The sequence below is a fragment of the Rana temporaria genome, chromosome 1 (genome assembly GCF_905171775.1).
Source record: "Rana temporaria chromosome 1, aRanTem1.1, whole genome shotgun sequence".
In the NCBI taxonomy this organism is placed as follows: Eukaryota; Metazoa; Chordata; class Amphibia; order Anura; family Ranidae; genus Rana; species Rana temporaria.
The window spans coordinates 317,609,728-317,624,321 of NC_053489.1; the positions used below are offsets into that span (position 1 = coordinate 317,609,728).

General features: G+C 44.1%; 1 protein-coding gene across 1 annotated transcript in view; it reads right to left on the reverse strand.

Moving 5' to 3' along the window:
* The window catches only part of NIPSNAP3A (nipsnap homolog 3A), a 52,552-nt gene that overhangs the window by 24,167 nt on the left and 13,791 nt on the right, over window positions 1–14,594 (reverse strand). Inside the window, exon 2 of the mRNA XM_040359455.1 lies at window positions 2,656–2,863. Within this exon, the coding sequence (XP_040215389.1) occupies window positions 2,656–2,863 (208 nt within the window). The remainder of the gene's footprint in view (window positions 1–2,655; window positions 2,864–14,594) is intronic.

Here is a 14,594-nt window from a genome sequence, read left to right on the forward strand (position 1 = left end):
TGCGGAGACGGAGTGCAATTTATGTATTAGAAAGTAGAGTAAAGTGAAAAAAAAAAAAATTAAAATCTATAACATTCATATGCACTGCAGTGTTAAATATGATGAATAACCAGCTATATGGTTAGGGAACAAAATAGATATCTAAATCAATTCTCAGACCACCATAATAATAATAATATTTTTTGCAGATTTTCAGACAGAACTGTAATTTAATATTATGTTTGACAGAGTGCCTTGTCATATACAGTATCCTGTTACGATTTATTTATTTTGTGTACTAAAAACCCAATCGTAACAGGATACTGTATAGGACAAGGGACTCTGTCATACATAATATTATATTACAGTCCTGTCTGAAAATCTGCAAAATATTTTTTACATATTTATTTTGTACTAAAAACCCAAAGGGAGATAGATAATGCAAATGAACAGTTAATGTATACTGTGAAACAGTGAGAGTGTTTTTTTTTATTTTTTTATTGCTGCATTTTTTTCCCCCTCACCGGGAACATCACAACATAACTACTAAAGTAAACTTCTCATTCATTACCGATAATGCAATGAGGGGGCTGGCCATGAATGGGAGAGGAGACAGTACTGGAGTGTGGGAGGGAGTTCGTTAGTTTGGAGACCAGGTGTTAGGGTAGCTTGGAGGTGGGAGTTTGGAAGAGAGGCATGTGGGAGAGGAACCATACCAGAGGGGGTTGCGATAGAAAGGGAGTTTGTTTGGACAAGGGACCAGACCCAAAAGGGGCAGAGTGGGCTGGGGTAAGGTACCGGACCAAAGTGGGCTGGAGGAATCAACCGAACCAGAGTGTGGAAGGGAGAGGTCTGTGTATTCCTCAAACCGACACATACGACAGGGCACTTGTTTGCCCCCAGAAACACCTACGACGTGGGGGGAACCTGTCTCCCCCCCCCCCGAAACACCTACGACGGGGCACTTGTCCCCCAACAGAAACACCAATATGAATATGTTTTGCCAAGTTTACTTTATTTCAAAAGTAAGCCGCTATATACCTTATTTATAAATCGCTGATGTCAAAGAGGAGAGAGAAGCGGCTGGGATTCGTTGTTTCAGCCCTACTTTAAAGTGGTTGTAAAGGCTAATTATTTTTTACCTTAACCTCTCCCCCCGCTGACAGTATGCTTATATGCAGCCTCACTGGACTGTATCCATCTTTGTGCTGGAAGCGCACTGCACAGCCTACTCCCAGCACAGAAACCAAGGACTCACCAGGAGCCATGGAACCTGAAAATCCTGATTCCAGGTCAACTGATCACGGTGGTAGCCTCCGATTGGCTATCAAAGTGAGCAGTCACTGACTCCTGCCCCTGATGGACGTTGTGATGTTTACCCTCCGACGGAGACACGAAACATCACTTCCTTTACCGAATGCAACGGCTCTGGTCACCGTTTTGGACGGAATATGTGGTGGCACCCTGTACCCCTGCCAGCTTACCGCTAGTTCCACTGCTGCAAGACTGTTAATGCGATTTCCTTCTGCCCGCTGAGTTCCAGTTGCATTCCCAGGTACCAGGTTATGCATCGGGAGCATTTGTGCGAGTACAAGTACTCACACAAATGCTCGGTATTGGGACAACCCTACTAAATACTTACCCAAGTCCTCACTAGATCCTCCGTCATAGTGAGAAAAAAAAAAAAATTAAATAAGGATGCTTCGATGAAGAACTTGTATGATATTCAACAGGGCAGTGCTAGCTCACTCCAGACAAAATTGAACTGCTTGCTGAAAGTTTTTTTGGTTTTTACACAGGACAATGGCTGGGGCACAAGTACACTTTATAGGCCAAGGTAGGAAGACAAGCAGAGGGAACTATAACTTGCAAAAATCTTTACAATTTCCAACTAAAGTGGATGCATAAAGCATAGTGGGCCAGATTCACAAAAGAGATACGATTGTCGTATCTATGCGCCTGATTCATAGAATCAGTTACGCATAGATAGCCCTAAGATCCGACAGGTGTAATTGGCTTACACCGTCGGATCTTAGGATGCAATTCTAGGCCGGCGGCTAGGTGGCGATTCCATTGCGGTCGGCGTAGAATATGCAAATGACTAGTTACGCCGATTCACGAACGTCCGCTTTGCCCGTCGCTGTAAATTTACGTTGTTTGCGTAGAGATACGCCGCGTAAAACTAAGGCTGCCCTCTAGGTGGTTTAGCCAATGTTAAGTATGGCCGTCGTTCCCGCGTCGAAATTTGAAATTTCACGTCGTTTGGGTAAGTCGTCTGTGAATGGCGATGGACGCCATTTACTTTAACGTCGAAACCAATGACGTCCTTGCGACGTCATTTAGCGCACTGCACGTCTGGTAATTTTAGGGACGGAGCATGCGCAGTACGTTCGACGCGGGAACGTGCCTAATTTAAATGGTCCCCGCCCCATTTCAATTAGGCAGGCTTGCGCCGGGCGGATTTACGATACGCTGCCGCAAGTTTACAGGCAAGTGCTTTGTGAACCAAGCACTTACGCTGTAAACTTGCGGCGGTGTAGCGTAAATGGGATACGTTACGCCGCCGCAGCGCAACACATTTCTATTTGAATCTGGCCCAGTATCTTTATCAAACAAGCCTCGCTGAAAGACCAATGTACACAGGACAATCTTTTATTACATTCCACAAAGACTTACCGTATTTCCATATATGAAGCACCTTATTCAGACCACCCAATTCATAACTCCAGTAGCCAATCAGCTCTGAACGTGCCATGCGTATATGAAAGTTCTCATTTGAAAGCTTTGTGAATTCTACCATCGATGAAGGCTTGATAGTGTAAGTGCGGAATTCATAGAAAGTTGTGTCATGTTGACGTGGGCCTGTTGCAAATGCTGCTTTAGCCTAAGGGAGAAGAATAAGCCTTTTAAAGAAATCTTTAGGACAAATACTGAATATGACAAAACAATATACAGCAAATAAATGTAAAGCCAAGCAGTTCTGAGAATACAAACTTCCAGTGGTCATTTCTTTATAGATGCACCCAAAGCAGTGCATGACAATATGAATCCCATATTGCAAACACAACTTGTGTATTTTTTTTTTTTTTTTATTACGGTAGTTTTATGTGAAAACTTAGATAAGAAAATTTACAGCACTGGGACAAACCATTAGGACGATGCCCTCATGTTCCCATGCAGTGTAATTTTGCAGCTCATTTGCATGCAAGTCGCACTGTAATGCAGAAAAGGTAGTGTATGCACTACTTTGCAAAAATGCACTATACCAAATCACATACGTTTGCAACCTGCATTTGGAGTGCCACTAACAATACATTGGCACCTGCTGGAGACCACAAAAGCAGTGTGTTCTGAGTGTGATGTGGAAAACGCACAAGGAATGCAATTTTCCCACACCGTGTTCTGGTGTGAACCAGTCCTTATGCAACTTCTGTCACGCCACATGTCCAGTAGTTGACAAGTTATGACACACTCCTGTTATAAAACAACATCTTCAAAAAGGAACTCCCAGCCAACATCCTGACCTTCATACATTACCAATGAAAAATGTACCAAGAAAAACTAAGCGCAGAAAACAGCAGAACTGCCTAAAGTTCAGATAGTACACAGGAAATTGGCCCCCTTCCTAGAGAGATATAGTCTATCCTGAGCAAATTCTAATGTTGCTAGGCCAGGGCAACCTATATCTAAATTGCTGGGGATTGGTGACTCTAAAGAATCTCCAAATTAACAGGAGACGAGTAAGCGCAGGAGTGAGACTGGACATAAACAGCAATTCTAGGTATGGATATTTTATACATATGTAGCACCCTCTACCTTACGTAGGTGCTAGGAGGTAGATTTTTCTCTAGTACATGTACATTTAGGCAGACCTAGCTAGGCCTGTTTGCTCTGATCTGTGGGCTGGGGGGAGGCCTAGAGTAGGCTGGTGACTCACAGCTAGTCTCATCGTTCGGTTTCCTCCCTTCTGCTTCTAGAGCAGTGATCTCCAAACTATGGCCCTTCAGCTGTTGCGGAACTACACGTCCCCATGAGGCATTGTAAAACTGACATTCACAGACATGACGGGAATTGTAGTTACTGAACAACTGGAGGGCCGTAGTTTGGAGACACCTGTTCTAGATGCTGCTAGAAGGAAGGTGGGGAAGAAGGGTGGAGCTGTCTGGGTTGTTCCAAGGAGCCCTGACCAATCCCAAACTTGGATTGGCAGGGGACAGGCCTCCTTAACCAGTTCCCGACCACCGCATGTACATATACGTCCACAATATGGCACGTACAGGCACATGGGCGTATAGGTACGTCCCCGCCTTACCTCGGTTCGGGGGTCCGATCGGGACCCCCTCCGGTACATGCGGCGGCCGGGAACGGTGTACGGGAGGTCCGGGAGGAGGGGGCGGCTATTGGTTTCCAGCCGTCCCCTCTCGATCTCCCTCGGCGAATGAAATTCCAGCAGAGCCCTCCCTGCCTGTGTAACTGTAAACACAGGCAGGGAGGAAGTGACGTTTTCTCCCCTCTGGCGGTCTTTTCGTTTGATTCCAGAGGAGAGAAGACGTCTGTACTGTGAGTTGCACCAACAGCACACTGACACAGCACACATAGGCACATAACCCCCCCCGATCACCCCCCCAGCACCCCCAGATCACCCCCTGTCACAGTGTCACTGATTGCAGTGATCATTTATTTTCTGATCACTGCTTTTAGTGTCAGTGTGACAGAAAAAAGTGTCAGGGCAGTTAGGTTTAGGCCCCTTTAGGTCCAGGGTAGCCCCCCACCCCCCCCCCCATAAAGGTTTAACCCCTGATTGCCCCTAAAGTTAACCCTTTCACCCCTATTGCCAGTGTCACTAAGCGATCGGTTTCTGATCGCTGCATTAGTGTCACTGTTGCCGCTAGGCAGTTAGTTTTTTTTGAGGTTCGCCGCCAGGTTTATATAGCGTTAGGTACCCCCATAAATAAAGGTTTTAACCCCTGATTGCCCCTAGAGTTAACCCTTTCACCCCTATTGCCAGTGTCACTAAGCGATCGGTTTCTGATCGCTGTATTAGTGTCACTGTTGCCGCTAGGCAGTTAGTTTTTTTTGAGGTTCGCCGCCAGGTTTATATAGCGTTAGGTACCCCCATAAATAAAGGTTTTAACCCCTGATTGCCCCTAGAGTTAACCCTTTCACCACTGATCACTGTATAAGTGTCACTGGTGACGTGGTTAGCCAGTTAGTTATTTAGTTATTTTAGGTTCGCCACCAGGTTTTTAGAAAGCGTTAGGTACCCCCATATATTACCGAATAAAGGTTTTAACCCCCTGATTGCCCCCTAGTTAACCCTTTCACCAGTGATCACCGTATAAGTGTTACGGTTGACGCTGGTTGGTTAGTTTGCTGTTTATAGCATCAGAGCACCCGCCGTATATAACCCAATAGGTTTAACCCCCTGATCACCCGGCGGGTGATATAAATTTAATTTTAGCGCCAGTCAGGGTCTGCGTCACCCCAGGCAGCGTTAGGTTAGAGCCAGTACCGCTTACACCCACTCGCTAAGCATACACCCCCCTTAGTGGTATAGGATCTGAACGGATCGATACCTGATCTGATCAGATCTATACTAGCGTACCCAGCAGTTTAGGGTACCCAAAAACGCATTGTTAGCGGAATCAGCCCAGATACCCGCTAGCACCTGCGTTTTCCCCCTCTGCCCAGCCCAACCCACCCAAGTGCAGTATCGATCGATCACTGTCACTTACAAAACACAAGACACATAACTGCAGCGTTCGCAGAGACAGGCCTGATCCCTGCGATCGCTTACAGTTTTTTTGAAGCGTTTTCTACATTTGCTTTTCTATAGTCAGGTGCTTTTTTTACCTGTGAATCCTTACCATTGTACCACTAAATTTAGAGTCCAAAATGGCAAACCGAAGGTACAATGATAAGCAGGCCTTGGAGTTCATGTGCATGTCAGATAGTGAAGAGGAGGAGGTCACGCATCTGACAGATTCTGGCTCAGAATATGAACCCATTTACGACAGCGGCTCCATGTCAGATAGCTCGCACGACGAAGTTGAGGTCCCTGCTAAGGCCAGGCGTACCCGATCCCATTCTGATGTTGTTGAGCAGCAAGAACCGCAGGACCCTCGTATGGAGCAGAGATCCAGTACTAGCGCCGCTATTCCTTCTGGTGAATTGGCAAGCACCAGCGGCCTAGTACACCCTGGTCGTTTATCCAGCACTGCAGTAACACTTGGTGACGTGGCGAGTCCCATAAGTGCAGTTGAAGCTGGCGATGTGGCAAGCACAAGTAGTGTCCCGCTGCCACCAAGAAAAAGACAGAGACAGGCCCGTCGTGCCCATAGTGCCCTTCCTGTAGAATTTGCCTATCCTGATTGGGTCCCCACCACTTCTACAGCACCTGTACTTCCCCCATTCACTGGCCAACCCGGTATTCAGGTGGATACAGCGAACTTTATGTCACTTGATTTTTATTCGCTGTATTTCACGGAAGATCTCTATAGATCTATTGTGGACCAGACCAATTTATATGCTGGTACTTACATCGCCGCTAACCCCCAGTCTCGCCTTGCCAAAGAATGGAAACCTCTCGAGGTTTCCGAATTTAAGACCTTTCTGGGCCTTACCCTCAACATGGGCATACACAAATTTCCGTCATTGCGGATGTATTGGTCCACACATCCCATTGACCATATGTACATTTTCTCTGCTCACATGGCCAGGAGACGATACGAGGCGATCCTGCGGTTCCTGCATTTCAGTGACAATGCACTTTGTCGTCCACGTGGAGACCCTGAATTTGACCGGCTCTACAAAATTCGGCCCCTCGTAAACCATTTCAACGAACGTTTTGCAGCCTTGTTTAATCCCCAGCAGGTTGTATGCGTTGATGAGTCCCTGATTAAATTTGCTGGCCGCTTGTCTTTCAAACAGTTCCTTCCCAGCAAGCGTGCCAGATACGGGGTCAAGCTCTATAAGCTCTGTGACAGGGCCACAGGCTACACATGGAGCTTTAGGGTTTACGAGGGAAAAGATAGTCAGGTAGAGCCGGAAGGATGCCCAGATTACATGGGGAGCGCTGGCAAGATTGTTTGGGACTTGGTGTCACCCTTATTCGGAAAGGGGTACCATTTGTATGTGGACAATTTTTACAGCAGCGTGCCACTTTTTAGCCACTTATTTGATCAACAGATTGGAGCATGTGGCACCGTGCGACCTAATCGCCGGGGCTTCCCCCAGCGGCTTGTAGATGCCCGTGTTAGGCCGGGGGCGAGAGCCTGCTGCAGATGTAAAAATTTGCTCGCTGTGAAGTGGCGGGACAATAGGAATGTTTTCGTTCTTACCACCCTTCACGCAGACACGACAGTCCAAATTCGTACGGCGACTGGTGTTGTGGAGAAACCCCTCTGTGTCCACGAATATAACCTTAATATGGGAGGGGTGGACCTCAACGACCAGTTGATGGCGCCGTATCATATTGCCCGTAAGACGAGACGCTGGTACAAAAAAGTGTCTCTACATTTATTTCAATTGGCTCTACTGAATGCTCATGTCGTATACAGAGCTTCAGGACGGAATGAATCCTTCCTTCAATTCCAGAGGGATATCATCACAGAACTCCTGTATCCAGGCGGTATTGTACCTCACCATCTCCTACCAAATGCAGTAAGCCGACTGCATGAGAGGCATTTTTCTTATGTCCTCCCGAGTACCCCTACCCAACGAGCCCCCCAAAGAAAATGTCGTGTCTGTACCAAGCGCGGATTTAGGCGTGACACCCGTTATTTTTGTCCCAAATGTCCTGGCAATCCTGGTCTTTGTATTGGTGAATGTTTTGAACGCTTCCACACACACGTTAATTATTAGTGTAGGGTGAAACATTTCACAGGCTAGGCACACTCACACAGGGTCTCCCAAGATGCCATCGCATTTTGAGAGACCCAAACCTGGAACCGAAAAGTTGAAGTTACAGTTCACAGTTACAAAAAAAAGTGTTAAAAAAAAAAAAAAAAAAAGTAAAAAATAAAAACACACAAAAAAATATAAAATAAAAAAACCAAAAATAGTTGTCGTTTTATTGTTCTCTCCCTCTCTATTCTCTCTCTATTGTTCTGCTCTTTTTTACTGTATTCTATTCTGCAAAGTTTTATTGTTGTTATGTTTTTTCATGCTTGCTTTTCAGGTATGTAATTTATTTTACTGTTTTCAGGTACGCCATTCAGCTGTTGCGCGGACTTATTTATCTTGACAGCAACAGCGTTTGCTCCCACGATATATAAAGCCACGACTCCAGTGCTGTAGGAGGTGATTTCACCACCACAGTTAAAAAAAAGAGCATATATGCCGAAGCATGCGGGCAGCAGGGGCGGAGGAGCGATTTTGCTCCTAATGCCGCGTACATACGGTTGACATTCCTACGGAGGCTTTCCCGTGGAAAAGTCTGACCATGTGTACACGGCATAGAAAAGTCCGACCGTGTGTACGCGGCATAGAAAAGTCCGACCGTACGCGGCATAACTTTTTTGCGGGAGGATGCCCCCATGCTTTGGCATATATATATATTTTAGGCACAGGTTGCGTTAAAAAATGTTTTATTTTTTACTATGTTTTTTATAGGTATTTGCTTTGCAGGTATGGTATGATCTTACTGTTATACTGGAATGTTACTTTGTTTTAATGTTAACCATCATTTGCTTAGCAGGTACGCCATTCAGTTGCAGTGCGGATTTATTTAGCGTGACAGCAACAGCGTTTGCTCCCACGATATATAAAGCCGCGACTCCAATGCTGTAGGAGGTGATTTCACCACTACAGTTCAAAAAAGAGCATATATGCCGGAGCATGGGGGCATTAGGGGCGGAGGAGCGATTTTGCTCCTAATGCCGCGTACATACGGTTGACATTCCTACGGAGGCTTTCCTGTGGAAAAGTCTGACCATGTGTACACGGCATAGAAAAGTCCGACCGTGTGTACGCGGCATAGAAAAGTCCGACCGTACGCGGCATAACTTTTTTGCGGGAGGATGCCCCCATGCTTCGGCATATATAAATGGTGCATGTATGCCCATCATTAGAAGTGGGTGGATGAAGGGAGGTATTCTAATGGTGGGCATACCCACCGATCAATCTTTTTTTTGTTCAGCCAACAGACTGCATGAAAAAAAAAAAGATTACAATACATGTCCAACAAGAACCATCAACGTACTGGTATGTTGCAGGACTTTGAATGGTTATACCAGAATGATGCCTGCGGGTTTAGGCATCATCTTGGTATCATTCTTTTCAGCCAGCGGTCGGCTTTCATGTAAAAGCAGTCCTAGCGGCTAATTAGCCTCTAGACTGCTTTTACATTCAGTGGGAGGGAATGTCCCCCCCCCCAGATATAAACGGCGCCATTGAGAATATGGGAAAGCATTTTATCACACCGATCTTGGTGTGGTCAGATGCTTTGAGGGCAGAGGAAAGATCTAGGGTCTAATAGACCCCATTTAAAAAAAAAAAAGAGTACCTGTCACTAACTATTGCTATCATAAGGGATATTTACATTCCCTGAGATAACAATAAAAATGGTAAAAAAATAAATAAATGGAAGGAACAGTTAACAAATAAAATAAAAAAAGCGAAATAAATATATAAAAAAATAAAAAAATAAAAAAAAGCATCCCTGTCCCCCCCTGCTCTTGCGCAAAGACGAACGCAAGCGTCCGTCTGGAGTCATATGTAAACAGCAATTGCACCATGCATGTGAGGTATCACCGCGAAGGGCAGATCGAGGGCAGTCATTTTAGCAGTAGACCTACTCTGTAAATCTAATGTGGTAACCTGTAAAGGCTTTTAAAGGCTTTTAAAAATGTATGTAGTTTGTCGCCACTGCGCGTTTGTGCGCAATTTTAAAGTATGTCGTGTTTGGTATCCATGTACTCGGCCTAAGATCATAATTTTTATTTCATCAATAATTTGGGCAATATAGTGTGTTTTAGTGCTTTAAAATAAAAAAAAGTGTATTTTTTCCCCAAAAAATGCGTTGAAAAAACGCTGCGCAAATACTGTGTGGAAATTTTTTTTGCAACACCTACCATTTTAATCTGTAGGGCCTTTGCTTTAAAAAAATATATAATGTTTGGGGGTTCAACTTTACTTTCTTGCAAAAAAATAATATGTTTTTATGTAAACAAACAGTGTCAGAAAGGGCTTTTTCTTCAAGTGGTTAGAAGAGTGGGTGATGTGTGACATAAGCTTCTAATTGTTGTGCATAAAATGCCAGGACAATTGAAAACCCCCCCAAATGACCCCATTTTGGAAAGTAGACACCCCAAGCTATTTGCTGAGAGGCATCTTAAGTCCATGGAATATTTTAGATTTTGACCCAAGTTGCGGGAAATATAAATATATATATATATATATATTTTTTTTTGCGCAAAGTTGTCACTAAATGATATATTGCTCAAACATGCCATGGGCATATGTGGAATTACACCCCAAAATGCATTCTGCTGCTTCTCCTGAGTACGGGGATACCACATGTGTGAGACTTTTTGGGAGCCTAGCCGCGTACGGGACCCCAAAAACCAATCACCGCCTTCAGGCTTTCTAAGGGTGTAAATTTTTGATTTCACTCCTCACTACCTATCACAGTTTCGAAGGCCATAAAATGCCAAAATAGCACAAAAAAAACCCAAATGACCCCATTTTGGAAAGAAGACACCCCAAGGAAACTGCTGAGAGGCATGTTGAGTCCATTGATTTTTTTTTTTTTTGTCCAAAGTGATTGAATAATGAGAAAAAAAAAAAAAAAAAAAGAAAAATGTGTCACTAAATGATATATTGCTCACACATGCCATGGTTATATGTGGAGTTGCACCCTAAAATACATTCTGCTGCTTCTCCTGAGTACGGGGATACCACATGTTTGGGACTTTTTGGGAGCCTAGCCGCGTACGGGACCCCGAAAACCAAGCACCGCCTTCAGCATTTCTAAGGGCGCAAATTTTTGATTTCACTCCTCACTACCTATCACAGTTTCGAAGGCCATAAAATGCCAAAATAGCACAAAAAACCCCCAAATGACCCCATTTTGGAAAGTAGACACCCCAAGCTATTTGCTGAGAGGCATGTTGAGTCCATGGAATATTTAATTTTTTTGCCCCAAGTGATTGAATCATGACCAAAAAAAATTAAAATAAAAAAATGTACAAAATATTGTCACTAAATGATATATTTCTCACACATGCCATGGTTATATGTAGAATTGCACCCCAAAATACATTCTGCTACTTCTCCTGAGTACGGGGATACCACATGTGTGGGACTTTTTGGGAGCCTAGCCGCGTATGAGACCCCGAAAACCAAGCACCGCCTTCAAGATTTCTAAGGACATAAATTTTTGATTTCACTCACACAAATCTTGAAGGCAGTGCTTGGTTTTCGGGGCCCCGTACGCGGCTAGGCTCCCAAAAAGTCCCACACATGTGGTATCCCCGTACTCAGGAGAAGCAGCAGAATGTATTTTGGGGTGCAATTCCACATATAACCGTGGCATGTGTGAGAAATATATCATTTAGTGACAACGTTTTGTATTTTTTTTTTTTTGGTCATTATTCAGTGACTTGGGGCAAAAAAATTAAATATTCCATGGACTCAACATGCCTCTCAGCAAATAGCTTGGGGTGTCTACTTTCCAAAATGGGGTCATTTGGGGGGGTTTTGTGCTGTTTTGGCATTTTATTGCCTTCGAAACTGTGATAGGTAGTGAGGAGTGAAATCAAAAATTTATGCCCTTAGAAATCCTGAAGGCGGTGATTGGTTTTCGGGGTCCCGTACGCGGCTAGGCTCCCAAAAAGTCCCACACATGTGGTATCCCCGTACTCAGGAGAAGCAGCAGAATGTATTTTGGGGTGCAATTCCACATATAACCGTGGCATGTGTGAGAAATATATCATTTAGTGACAACGTTTTGTATTTTTTTTTTTTTGGTCATTATTCAGTGACTTGGGGCAAAAAAATTAAATATTCCATGGACTCAACATGCCTCTCAGCAAATAGCTTGGGGTGTCTACTTTCCAAAATGGGGTCATTTGGGGGGGTTTTGTGCTGTTTTGGCATTTTATTGCCTTCGAAACTGTGATAGGTAGTGAGGAGTGAAATCAAAAATTTATGCCCTTAGAAATCCTGAAGGCGGTGATTGGTTTTCGGGGTCCCGTACGCGGCTAGGCTCCCAAAAAGTCCCACACATGTGGTATCCCCGTACTCAGGAGAAGCAGCAGAATGTATTTTTGGGGTGCAATTCCACATATGCCCATGGCATATGTGAGAAATATATCATTTAGTGACAACGTTTTGTAAAAAATTTTTTTTTTTTTTTTTTGGTCATTATTCAATCACTTGGGGCCATAAAATTAAATATTCCATGGACTCAACATGCCTCTCAGCAAATAGCTTGGGGTGTCTTCTTTCCAAAATGGGGTCATTTGGGGGGGTTGTGTGACATCTTGGCATTTTATGGCCTTCAAAACTGTGATAGGTAGTGATAGGTAGTGAGGAGTGAAATCAAAAATGTATGCCCTTAGAAATCTTGAAGGCGGTGCTTTGTTTTCGGGGCCCCGTACGTGGCTAGGCTCACAAAAAGTCCCACATATGTGGTATCCCCGTACTCGGGAGAAGCAGCAGAATGTCTTTTGGGGTGCAATTCCACATATAACTATGGCATGTGTGAGCAATATATCATTTAGTGACAACTTTGTGCAAAAAAAAATCAGTTTGTCATATTCCCGCAACTTGTGTCAAAATATAAAATATTCCATGGACTCGACATGCCTCTCAGCAAATAGCTTAGGGTGTCTACTTTCCAAAATGGGGTCATTTGGTTTTTTTTTTTGCTATTTTGGCATTTTATGGCCTTCGAAACCTTGATAGGTAGTGAGGAGTGAAATCAAAAATTTGTGCCCTTAGAAATGCTGAAGGCGGTGCTTGGGTTTTGGGGCCCCGTATGCGGCTAGGCTCCCAAAAAGTCCCACACATGTGGTATCCCCGTACTCAGGAGAAGCAGCAGAATGTATTTTGGGGTGCAATTCCACATATAACCATGGCATGTGTGAGAAATATATCATTTAGTGACAACTTTTTGTAAACATTTTTTTTTTTTTTTTTTTTCGTCATTATTCAATCACTTGGGACAAAAAAATTAAATATTCAATGGACTCAACATGCCTCTCAGCAGTTTCCTTGGGGTGTCTACTTTCCAAAATGGGGTCATTTGGGGGGGTTTTGTACTGCCTTGCCATTTTAGCACCTCAAGAAATGAGATAGGCAGTCATAAAATAAAAGCTGTGTAAATTCCAGAAAATGTACCCTAGTTTGTAGACGCTATAACTTTTGCGAAAACCAATAAATATACGCTTATTGCGATTTTTTTTACTAAAGACATGTGGCTGAATACATTTTGGCCTAAATGTTTGACTAAAATTTAGTTTATTCGATTTTTTTTACTTTTTGTTATAAGAAAAATCATTTTTTTTTCAAAATTTACGGTCTTTTTGCGTTTATATCGCAAAAAATAAAAATCGCAGAGGCGATCAAATACCATCAAAATAAAGCTCTATTTGTGGGAAGAAAAGGACGCAAGTTTCGTTTCGGTACAACATTGCATGACCGCGCAATTACCAGTTAAAGCAGCGCATTGCCAAATTGTAAAAACACCTCTGGTCTTTAGACAGCGTATTGGTCCGGAGCTTAAGTGGTTAAACACAGAGTTAGCCCAGAAGAACTGGAGATAGAGTATTAGGCTATTGGGGCCTTGAAGGCAGGCCCCTACTCTGAAGGGGGGGAGGGGTGCCCTTGGGTCAGGGCTTGGAGCTGACTGGGAACACCATACAACCCAAGAGTTGTCCTGAACAGGAGGAGAGGACAACTGGGAATACTGTCGGGCATGTCTCCAGGAGGGATCCACCAGCAGTTGGCGAGCTTGGAGTGTGCAGTCTGAGATGGATGTAGAGCCAATGGAAGAGACTGATGTTACTGGCAGTGGAGTTGGTACTTCTAGTCAGGAATGTATATATTGTACAAAACCAGAGGTCTATTTTTCTACTGATATTTATTTGTACATACGTTTCTCCCATCCAAGTTATTTCCCTTACTCCCTCCAATTTATCTTCTGGGATGCCCTTGCTTCTGGTCTAAGGAACCATTTTTTTCCAACATTCCTCAGCTGAGGAGCCAGCCTATTTCTGGTGGGGGGTGAGTAGTACCCTCTACCTTAGGTAGGTGCTAGGAGGTAGATTGTTCTTTAGTACAGGTACATTTAGGCAGGCCTAGCCTTTTTGATCTGTGAGTGGCATAGAGTAGGATGGTGACTCACAGCTAGTCTAACCACTTCACCTCTCACACCTGTTCACCCCCTTATGGACAACTGCAATTTTTACATTTCTACTATGGACCGGTTTAGTTAGCAATACCTTTATGTATTGATGTATTGTGGCTTCACTTCCTGGTGCCCTACTGCTCGATTCACTGGTCTCTGCTGTCTTATGGAACCTGTGTGTCTCCCAGTAGACAGCGGCGGGGGGTGAAGGAAGTGGCATAGATACCCGTGGGTAGCTCGGGTATCTTAGCCCAAAAGTGCC